This window comes from Misgurnus anguillicaudatus, chromosome 10 (genome assembly GCF_027580225.2).
Source record: "Misgurnus anguillicaudatus chromosome 10, ASM2758022v2, whole genome shotgun sequence".
In the NCBI taxonomy this organism is placed as follows: domain Eukaryota; kingdom Metazoa; phylum Chordata; class Actinopteri; order Cypriniformes; family Cobitidae; genus Misgurnus; species Misgurnus anguillicaudatus.
Genome location: NC_073346.2, coordinates 37,088,444 through 37,100,505, shown reverse-complemented (window position 1 = coordinate 37,100,505; position 12,062 = coordinate 37,088,444). Strand labels below are relative to the sequence as shown.

General features: G+C 38.6%; 1 protein-coding gene across 6 annotated transcripts in view; it reads left to right on the top strand.

The window, feature by feature from the left end:
* Positions 1-12,062, top strand: part of csmd3a (CUB and Sushi multiple domains 3a) — a 489,960-nt gene that overhangs the window by 456,526 nt on the left and 21,372 nt on the right. For 5 of the 6 annotated variants that reach the window (XM_055211335.2, XM_055211334.2, XM_055211332.2 and 2 more), the window contains 4 exons: positions 958-1,069; positions 4,848-5,027; positions 5,285-5,350; positions 6,602-6,760. In XM_055211335.2, coding sequence (XP_055067310.2) covers positions 958-1,069; positions 4,848-5,027; positions 5,285-5,350; positions 6,602-6,760 — 517 coding nt within the window. Of the gene's footprint in view, positions 1-957; positions 1,070-4,385; positions 4,488-4,847; positions 5,028-5,284; positions 5,351-6,601; positions 6,761-12,062 lie in introns of those variants that run through there. The other variant, XM_055211333.2, reaches the window with a different exon arrangement.

The following is a 12,062-nucleotide window of genomic DNA, read 5'->3' as shown; positions in this document are numbered from 1 at the left end:
TATTATTTCAGCTTTTTGCCCAAAATTTGATATTTTTGAAGAAACCTACCCATATTTGAGAGGTGATAAAGTTAGGATGATTTTATTTTATTTTTTTTAAGCAGAGGGTCTATAACTTCCGGGTTTTATAAGTTGGGTAAGAGCGCTCCCTGATGTATGTGTATATATAAAGAAGAACATTTTCTGGAAGGCATTAAACTTTTGTGAAAATCACAAAAGAGGCTGGTGTTGCACTGCTAAAGATATTCATATTAATAGGACCTCTGAGTTGAACAGATATCTGTTTGTAAATCTATCATCCAATGAGTACCGTGATTTATTTCTTTATCATAATGCAGGAATGCACATGCCAACTGTATGCAAACATGTCTTAAAACAATAGCATATATTTGCTCAAAATTGACAAAATATTTGAAAACAGAAGATGTGAATCAGCCGTTCACTGCTAATTGGTGAACTTTAGGGCGGAACTTCAGCCACAGCCTTTGTGCTTGACGGACGTAATGCAAAAAATGCTTGGTTTGGATCATTCAAGCCTGGAGGAATTAAAGCTCTTTGAAGGACAGAAGAAAAGAAGGACCTCTCAGCCGGCTCTGCGTGAATGCCGGGCGAGCCGAGTCTTGTTTGTGTCAGTCGCGGCTGTTGTCACAGATTCCTTTAGAAGTGGGCTGGTGTAATGAAAGCTAATGTTCCAGCATGCAGAGACTTTCATCTCAGCGGGACTTGACGGCACACCGGTTCTCCTCCTCATTTACATGCCCTTCTTTAATCCTCAGAATTATCCATGCCCGTGTTTAGTGGACTGCTTTTTCACAAGTACACCAGAAAAAATGAAAAAGCCAGAAGGATGTAAATGTCTTCATATGAACTGTCTGTCACAGGACAAATTTATGATTTGATTTTTTTGAAGAAGTTTGCAGGTTGATTTATGCATGCGTACCTTTTACTGGTTAACAGGTGGGCAGTACGGTGAAGTTTCACTGTCAGACCGGTCATCTGTTACTGGGCTCCACCACACGTACGTGCCAGGAAGATTTGACATGGAGTGGCACTCAGCCCGAATGCATTCGTAAGTCTCCTCATTTCTCTTTCATACTGTATGTCATTTCATTACAGCAACCCGGCTCTTGTAAGAGCATCTTGCATATTTGCACATTGAGTTTGTTTGTTTCCTCGTGTTACTGTGGGGTTTTCTTCGGGTTTCTCCCACAGTCATACAGTTGAGTTGGAGACTCTGAAATGCCCGTAGGTGAGAGCGCGAATGTGTGTTTGTTTGTGTATTAGCCCTGTGATGGATTGGACATCTGTCCAGAATGTTTTCCTGCCTACAGCCTGAGATAAACTGGGAGGAAATCCAGCAACTCCCAGTGACCCTGCATGAGATTAACTGTATTGATGTATGGATGGAAAAACAGACAGATGCATGGATAGATAGATAGATGCTATAGCCTGAGATATACTGGGAAGAAATCCAGCAACTCCCAGTGACCCAGAGTATACTCCCATAGTATGAGATGAACTATATAGAGGATGAATGGATGGACAGATGAACAGATGATGGGTGGATATATGGGTGGACCGATGGGTGGATAGCTGGATGGATAGACAGATAGATGAATGGATAGATGCCTATAGCCTGAGATATACAGGGATGAAATCCAGCAAACCTCCAGTGACGCTTCATGAGATGAACTGTACAAAGGATGCATGGGTAGACCGATGAACAGATGATGGGTGGATAGACAGATGGATAGACAAATGGATGGGTGGATAGACAGGAGGATAGATATCTATAGCCTGAGATCTACAAAAATGTAATCCAGCAAACCCCCAGTGACCCTGCATGAGATGAATCGTATAGATGATGAATGGATAGACAGATGGATGGGTGGATAGATGGATGGATAGATGGATAGATAGATGCCTATAGCCTGAGATATACAGGGATGAAATCCAGCAAACCCCAAGTGACCCTGCATGAGATGAACTGTACAAAGATGAATGGATAGACCGATGAACAGATGATGGGTGGATAGACGAATGGACAGATGGGTGGATAGACAAATGGATGGGTGTATAGACAGATGGTTGGATAGCTAGATGGATAGATAGATTTATGGAGGGATGGACAGACAGACAGAGAAATGGATAGTCAGATGGACGGACGGACAGACAGACAGACAGACAGACAGACAGACAAATGGATAGTCAAATGGACAGATGGATAGAATGATGAACAGATGGATAGAATGATGAACAGATGGATAGAATGATGAACAGATGGATAGAATGATGAACAGATGGATAGAATGATGAACAGATGGATGGGTGGATAGACTGATGGGTAGGTATATGGACAGACAGATGGACACATGGATAGATGGATGGATGGATGAATGAGTGGATAGACTGATGGATAGACGGATGAATGAATGGATGGATGGACGGAAAGATAGACAGACAGACAGACAAATGGATAGTCAGATGGACAGATGAATAAATAGACGGATGGATAGGTGGATGGATAGATCGATGAACGGATGGATGGGTGGATAGACTGATGGGTAGGTGTATGGACAGACAGATGGACACATGGATAGATGGATGGATGGATGAATGAGTGGATAGACTGATGGATAGACGGATGAATGAATGGACGGACGGACGGACGGACGGATGGATAGACGGACGGACGGACGGACGGACGGACGGACGGATGGATGGATGGATGGATGGATGGATAGATGGATGGATAGATGGATGGATAGATAGATGGATGGACAGACAGACAAATTGATAGTCAGATGGACAGATGAATGAATGAATGGATGGATGTATGGACGGACAAACAGACAGACAGACAGACAGACAGACAGACAGATAGATAGACAGACAGATAGATAGATAGACAGACAGACAGATAGACCGATGGGTGGATAGCTGGATGGATAGATGGATGGATGGATGGATGGATGGATGGACAGACAGACAGACAGACAGACAAATTGATAGTCAGATGGACAGATGAATGAATGGACGGATGGATGGACGGACAGACAGACAGACAGATAGATAGATAGATAGATAGATAGATAGATAGATAGATAGATAGACAAATGGATAGTCAGATGAACAAATGAATGAATAGATGGATGGATAGGTGGATGGATAGACAGATGTATGGGTGGATAGACGGATGGGTAGGTGGATGGATGGATAGACAGATGTATGGGTGGATAGACGGATGGGTAGGTGGATGGATAGACAGACAGACAGACAGACAGACAGACAGATAGATAGATGGACAAATGGATAGTCAGATGAACAAATGAATGAATAGATGGATGGATAGACAGATGGACACATGGATGGACGGATGGGTTGATGGAAAGACAGATGGGTAGGTGGATGGATAGACGGATGGACACATGGATAGATTGATGAATGGATGGATGGATGGGTGGATAGACAGACAGACAGACAGCCAGACAGACAAATTGATAGTCAGATGGACAGATGAATGAATGGACGGATGGACAGATAGATAGACAGACAGACAGACAGACAGACAGACAGACAGACAGATAGATAGATGGACAAATGGATAGTCAGATGAACAAATGAATGAATAGATGGATGGATAGATGGATGGATAGACAGATGGATTTATTGATGAACGGATGGATGGGTGGATAGACTGATGCGTAGGTGGATGAATAGACAGATGGACACATGGATGGACGGATGGGTTGATGGAAAGACGGATGGGTAGGTGGATGAATAGACAGATGGACACATGGATAGATTGATGAACGGATGGATGGGTGGATAGACTGATGGGTAGGTGGATGGATAGATAAATGGATCATTTTGCTGCTGATGGTTTTGTTTCATAGCAGAATGTGTTACCAGGTTTTACCACTATTACCAGGATTTTGGGAGATACAGACATTTGTAAGGGACAATAGGTGAGGAAACCAAACTGTGAAAATATTAAATATTAAAATGGGGGTCACTGCAAATACTGAGGTTAAGTAACTTGTTTAAAGTTGTCTTATAGGGGAGATACAAGCCATAAAATTTAAGCTGTCTATAATATTGAATAAAATATCATGTTTTGGGATTATAATATGTTGAAATGCCAGTAAATAGGCTACCGCTTTTATCCCTTTGAAGGTTAAGTGGCATGTTGAAATCATTACTGCTTTCTATTAATAAATAAGATGACACATGATACTGTATTTGGGTGTACGTGTGTTTCTCTCATTAGTTCATGTTTGCCCCTTCTGCATTTCATGTTTACTCTTCCAGGGCTCAATTATTTTGTTTGTCTGGCACAGGCCATCCATTTTCCATGTCTTGAAACCTTTTCTTTCACCCTCCAGGAATGTTGTTCCTCATCCATATGCATTTCATTTCATGTGCAAAAGAAAAAAGCAGCTTTATCATGCATACATCATTTGGGCTGGTGTGTTTATAAAGCTCAGGTTAGTGAATGCATCTCATGAAACCTGTCAAGCATGCGTCATATTTTTTTATCAAATTATATATATATATATATATTTTTTAAGCATATGTTTAAGACTATACAGGTGTATAAGGGATAAGGAATCAACCGCCATTCTCATTTTCATTGGAAGACAGGAAGGTTATTAAAATTATTATTATATATTTATTTGGGAATAACAATTTGTATTAAGTAATGTTAGCAAATACAACCTTATTGTAAAGTGTTACCAGAAATTGTCTTTTATATGCACAACTCTTCTGTCTTTTCATTTTATGGTGTATTATGACACTTTCTATTAGCACACATGAATTCACCAGCTGCTGTTTTCCTTCTTCAGCTCACTCCTGTAAGCAACCAAAGACTCCGCCGCATGCCAACGTGCTGGGCATGGACCTTCCCTCTTTTGGCTACACACTGCTTTATTCCTGCCAGCCTGGTTTCATCCTCCCCGGAGGCTCCGAGCACAGGGTGTGCCGCGCGGATGGGTCCTGGACTGGGAAGGTGCCCGTCTGTAGAGGTAACCAGTCAGAAACACACACACAAAGCAAATCAAAACACACAAAAAGCAAAATTCAAATTTATTTTCTGCCCGAACCTCGTGGCCCGTAACCATTTCTTTCTTTGCTTTTGTCTTGTCAACGCAGAAACGCTCTGAAATCATTTTCTTTGCTTGCTGTGAGAAGTCATGTGTGTAATGTGTTTCCCTAAACCCATTTCAAATGTGATGGGCTTTTTCAACATTTTTGCCATGATATGCGTTTGTTCTTTTTCCAGCTGGCTCAAAAACAACAGAAAAAGTCGTAACGCCTGTTCAAGGAACTTCAAGTCCGAAAGTCAATGGTAAGCATCTTAAAAAGACTCAAGATACTTTCGATGTTATGCGTGCACTATGCGATTTGTAACCACTGTGCAAACAATTACGTTATATTCAACCTAAATTAAAGTGTTTTGTCCAGACTGACGTTAAATGGTTCGAAAATCTGAACTGGGTTAATTGGGAGAAATCTCTTTTTGCTTTACACTGCAAAAAATGATTTTCAAGAAAACAATTCTTGCAATTTTTGTCTTGTTTTCAGTAAAAAATATCTAAAATTTCTTTTATTTTTCTTGATGAGCAAAATGATCCAAGAAAATAAGTCTAGTTTTTAGACCAAAAATATCAAATTTAAGTGATTTTAAGTGAAACAAGCAAAAATAAATCTGCCAATGGGGTAAGCAAAAAATCTTGAACATTTTTCTTAAACACTAAATTCAAGAAAAAAATAAAGAAAAATTTGCATACCCCAATGGCAGATATTTTTTTTTTTTTTTGCTTGTTTTATGCACAAAATCACTTAAATTTGATATTTTTGGTCTAAAAACTAGACTTATTTTCTTGGGTCGTTTTGCTCATCTCATTTTAAGAATTTTTAGATATTTTTACTGAAAACAAGACAAAAATAGTAAGAAATTTCTTTCTTGAAAATCTTTTTTGCAGTGTATAAAATAGTGTTTGTTTTTTGCACCACAGATCTTGGCAACCACAACCTGCTGAATAATAAACAATATTATTTTGTTGAAGTAATTAAACATTTGAATGCATTTCACAATTTGCTTTCCTTTGGTGTATATTTGCATGTTGCTTTTCACATTTATTAAATATAATGTGCCAACTGAGGTTGTGTTGGCACAATGCATGGAATAATTATAAAGTACCTCTTGTATTGCATTTTGTAAAAGGTGGCAACCGCAATAAAACAAACTGAAATTAAATAAATAGTTTAATGCATTTTATATTAAGGCTAATTATCTAAATAAAACAATTCAACTCTTTGAGTTCATGCCTAACTTTAGGCTATTACAGTTGCCAAGCAACCGGTGCATCAATATGCAATGTTCACGGGTCATTAAAACAAAATATTTAGTCTGCAATATCTGTTTTATGATGCTTAATGATAATTGTCAATGTTAAAATGGATAAGGACAGACAAATCATAGTGTAATTTCTGCTCTGAGGTCATTCACAATATGATTCATTAATTTGTACTAAACACAGAGTGTAAATGGCTTCCTAACCACTGAATCTGACACATTGACCCTTCTTCATTGCAGTCCCCGACGACGTGTTTGCACCCACGTACACGTGGAAAGGTTCCTTCGAATATAAAGGAGTGAAAGAGCCGATGACTCTGACGATCACCAGTTTTAATGCCAGCTCGGGGAAAGTCAACGTGACTTTAACTAACAGACACTCAGAACTGCTGTTGTCAGGTAAGGAGCCGTGTACGGGTACGGCTCATGTCAGATACACTGATGTGAGCAAACATCTGTTATGTGTTGTGTCAACTTTTAGAGAAAACTGCTGGTGTCATAGTCTTGGGGAAAAACTGTCACTTACTGTTTGATGTGAGATGCAACTACAGCTCTATTTTATCTTCATAAGAACTTAGTACGAAGGTGTAAATGTGCTAATTGCTATTTGTTTTTGCTAATTGAATTACATGTAGAGGTGGGCAATATGACAAAAATATTACTTCTTGTGTGAGTATAATAGTAAATTAGAAGACACTGTAAATATATTAATATTTAGTTTAGTTTAGTTCAGTTTTTTGCAGAAAATTAAATAGAAAACCTTTTGTAACTTCAGCCCCCTAAGCATCAACAGTCTGATTTAAATAGATTTTTTTTAATTAAATTACTTTTCATAACTTATATGATTTTATTTATAACTTTTGTTAATGAGAGTTAACTTTTTCTTTATGACTTCCATAAGTAAGTAAAGTGTAATGCTGCTTTCACACCAGCCGTGGTAGAGGCGTCAATCGCGAATGATTTCTATGTTAAAGGATTAGTCCATTTTCTTAAAAGAAAAATCCAGATAATTTACTCACCATGTTATCCAAAATGTTTATGTCTTTCTTTGTTCAGTCGAGAAGAAATTATGTTTTTTGAGGAAAACATTGCAGGATTTTTCTAATTTTAATGGACTTTAATAGAGCCCAACATTTAATACTTAACTCAACACTTAACAGTTTTTTTCAACGGAGTTTCAAAGGACTATAAACAATCCCAAACGAGGCGTAAGGGTCTTATCTAGCGAAACGATTGTCATTTTTGACAAGAAAAATAAAAAATATGCACTTTTGAACCACAGCTTTTCGTCTAGGTCCGGTCCAGCGCGACCTAACGTAAACGCGTAGTGACGTAGGGAGGTCACGTGTTACATATATAAAACGCACATTTGCGTAAACAATAAACTGACACAAAGACATTAACTAGTATCAGTTGACATACAACAACGTAGGAACAGTCCTCTTTCAAGACGCTTGTAAACACTGGGGCGGAGTTTCGCGTTCGTCCTCTGTGACCTCTTGACGTCATGACGTATTGCGTGGGGTCGCGCTAGCGCATGACGACCGGATCTAGACGAGAAGTTGTGCTTTGGAAGTGTATATTTGTCATTTTTATTCTCAAAAATGACAGTCGTTTTGCTGGATGGGACCCTTGTGCCTCGTTTGGGATTGTTTGTAGTCCTTTGAAACTCCGTTGAAGAAAACTGTTGAGTGTTGAGTTGGGTATTGAATGTTGGGCTCTATTAAAGTCCTTTAAAATTAGAAAAATCCTGCAATGTTTTCCTCAAAAAACATAAATTCTTCTCGACTGAACAAAAAAAGACATCAACATTTTGGATGACATGGTGAGTAAATTATCTGGATTTTTTCTTTTAAGTATATGGACTAATCCTTTCAGTCAATGTAAAGATGCGTTGACGTGCGCCTGGAGGTCTCACGGTGTCAATGAGGCGTTTAGCGTGGCGACTTAGATGCGATTCCGCCTCTTTAGTGGGTCTAGTTTGCGCGAATGATGCGAATTGAGCGTTGCCGCGGAAAACGCGCGAGTTGAAAAATCTGAGCTGTGGTGGGCAAATGTGCCACATTAACCAATCAGGAGCTTGCTCTAGTAGTAAAGTGATTACAGGAAGCGAACGGAATCACAGAAGCACCTCCAATGACGCAATTTCCGTGTGAATGTCTCGATGACTAGATTTTTATGTGCGGCTTTCACGTGCGAATGAAGCGAGTACACTCAAAATGTTTAAGCGTCCAACTATGCACAGTAAACGCGAATTTGACGCCTCAAACACATCTGGTGTGAACCCACAGTTAGGTAAGGTGCATTATTTTCGTATAGGTGCATTATTTTTGAATAATTCAAGGCACCAAAGTCAATTTATTCCATTTATACCACCGTTTACACACCATAAGACATTGTTCAGGTGTTTTATTGTAAGACATTTGACAAGTTTTTTGTCCTTTTAATTCTTTGTTTCGCTATACCACACATATATTTATGCTTTATTTGTTAAAATACGTTTTTAGTTAAACTTGGTATAGTGATATGGAACTGTAATGCGGTGGACAGACCTGGGACTACGTCATAGGTGTGCGTTTACTAAAAAATAATGCACATCCTTAAAATGTTTGTCAGCCAATCAGAATAAAGCATTCACTAACCCTGTGGTATAAAACTATAAAACACACCCTCTGCTTACAAAAAAAAATGTTTCATCCTATCCTCATTTGTTCTCTTTTTATCACCTTTCAAATAGGTGTAGGTTTCTTCAAATATACCACATTTTTATCAAATTTGCATTTTATTAAACATACGTGGAGTTTTTACTGTTTTTAGATCAGTGGATGCTTCATTGTTTTATAAGTTGGGTAAGAGCGTCACCTAGTGGATGATAGCTGAAATATGGATTGCTGTAAAAATGCATCATTGTCAGGGAAGCATTTACGTCATTTTCGAGATTACTCATTAATGGCGAGGAAAAAGTTTAAGAGGTCGCAAACCAGACGTCCCCTTTAAAATATCATGACTTGTCTTAAAAATTTGAAAACATTATTTTCTATGATAGTATGTGATCATTCGTAGTAATTGAAATATGAATCTGGCGTCAGTAACATTATTTGTCTGTGAATAATGGTCTTTATATGTGGCATGTTGGAGAAAATGCATTGTGTGGATTGAAAAAAGGAAAAGCAACAAAAAGATGAACATTTTGTACCAATGTTTCTTTTTCCCAGCATTTGTAAACATGAAGAACGTAGAAGATGAACAGGTTTTAGATTCAGGCTGTTTTTAATTATAAATTCTGATTGGATGAGAGATTCAAAGCTTGGACCACTTTGATCTCATTTTGATCTCATCTTAAATGTGATGCAAATGCAACATAATCAATATAAAGTTGTCTTGTTCTTTATATTCACATGATGGTAAATAATAATAATACGATACTCTCAATGGCACTCCATTTATCTTTGTAATATATTTAGAAAGACTCTTCAGCTTCTTAAATAGGCCGAATTCTTCATGCTGTTGGTTCAGCGACCTGCTGTTCAACATCAACACACCCCTGATCTCTATGAAGCGACCCCATATCATGCATCTGAGTGCAGGTCAAGTGTTGATGCTCAAAGTGCAAACAATATCAACTCTGATCCCATTTGTAGCTGATCTGTTAACACAGACCATCATTACCGGACAGTTCGCTTGATGCGTCATTATATGGGCGTGCCAGTGCGGAAAGAGACAAGAAACTAAACCTGTGTTTATCTAGATACATCAAGTACAACAAAGTCTTTCTTCTCTGCTTCCCAGCAGCCTGACACTGTCTGTAATGCTTTTTGTCTGGTGGTCACCACCGCAGCACACGATGCTTGTGTTGAGAGATTATTGACGCCTGATAAATCATTTTGATGTGCAGATTTGTCAGATGCACATTCATGCTTTGAACAAAATCTCAAAGATGCCACATGATCTTGTTTTTTAAGTGCCTGTATAAAAAAAACATTGAAATGTCTTAAAATTCGATAATCAATCGTAAAACCATGATTGCGATGTGAATCCTTTCTGGAGGCCTCTATCCATACTTAAACACAAGGCAGGAATGGGACTCATGTTCAGCCCTGGAGTTTTGTGAATTAGATCGGACACTGTAGTTCACAACAAAAAATAACATGTAAATTGTAAAATGTAAAATAACATAATTAACATTCATTAATCCTCAGTAGCCTATATAAGTCTGCAATAGTGCAGTGTTCTGTACAGCCTTGCAATTCATTGTATTCTATAAATATATCATTTCCAATTCAATGCAAAACAGTAGCCTAAATACAGAGGGGAAAGTATGTCATTTCACTTATTATGACTCAACTTGTATACTTAAATGTCCTGATTTCTTTGTATGAATTCAATATTTGGCTTGATGGCTACATCTGGTGGAAATTTTGTGTGCCCACCTAGAAATCCCCTTACTTATAAAAATGCTGATGTGTCAAATACTTAATTTCCCCACTGTAATTATAATTATGATGTACAAACTGGAGTGCGCAGTACAGAGCAGCATGAGAGTGATGGCGTGATGATTTAACATACAGATCCATGACGGGTTAAAGCGTTCACAAAACTCTATCTCTCTCAAAGTTTTATTTTTTTGTGTAATATCATTCGAGTTTGTCATTGGACACTTCTAGAAAGCTTTTTTACCCGCTGTTGTCGCCCATAAAGCAATAATCATGTTGTCTTTGTTTGTTTGCATCTTTGCCGGCTAACTTCCGGGTGTCTCGAAAAGTTTCGGAGGGCATTTACACCATTGTCTTTTTGCGATCAGAAAGCTAACCGATCAGAGAAAACGCATGAAGTGACTAGGTGTAAAAACCCCGATGACAATTCATAGACCATTTATTGTTACATATATGACTTAGATTTTAATGAATTGCGATTTGTAGATCCTTTTCCTTTTAGAGGCCGTTCACATCCAGTTGCACTCAAGTTTATTATAAATCTAAGTGCGCGGCAAGTGCACTCAAATATAGACATGCTAAAATAAAACTTGTGTTCACAGCGAGTGGGACCTTTAGAAAAGACAGACGGTGAGTGCTTTAAAAAGCAGAAGAAAGCAGCACATCCCGCGTTTTCCATGCGTTTTATATGTTAATGGACCCTAATGCAAGAATTTTGCCAATAAGCAATATCAACTTGGGTATAAAGCAGTGGGGACATCTGCCACCTGCAAATTATGCAAGTGTTCTGAGTGCAGGCGGCCTAAGGACAGTAACCTTCAACCCGGTGGCATGACAACATCAGCCCTCGCAGCCAAAAAAACAGATTGGCCCACCGGCAATTATCCCAGTGCTCCTGATTACCAATCCGTGCCTGCTTGTACACATACTTGTCATATAAGTCCTGTGTTTTTTCTGGTCCTAACGCTAGCTTTGTTAGAAAACCATAACCATGTATTGGGTCGCATGTGCTGCACAGACTGATTGTTATATGACATTAAATGGACAATAAGTAGGATTTAACCCCATCTAGTGGTGAAATTGTATTTTGCATTCAAACGAATAGTGCTCTCTAGCGCCTCGCTTTTCCAAATGCTTGTTGCAACTACGGTAGCCATTATGTACTCACTGATCTCCTTGTCCGTTTTAGATAGTTCACGTGTTCTGAATGAAAACGCGTTCTGGAAACGTGTTGGTAGGCTAGTGCTTTTTGTCCCTTTCTGCTAATA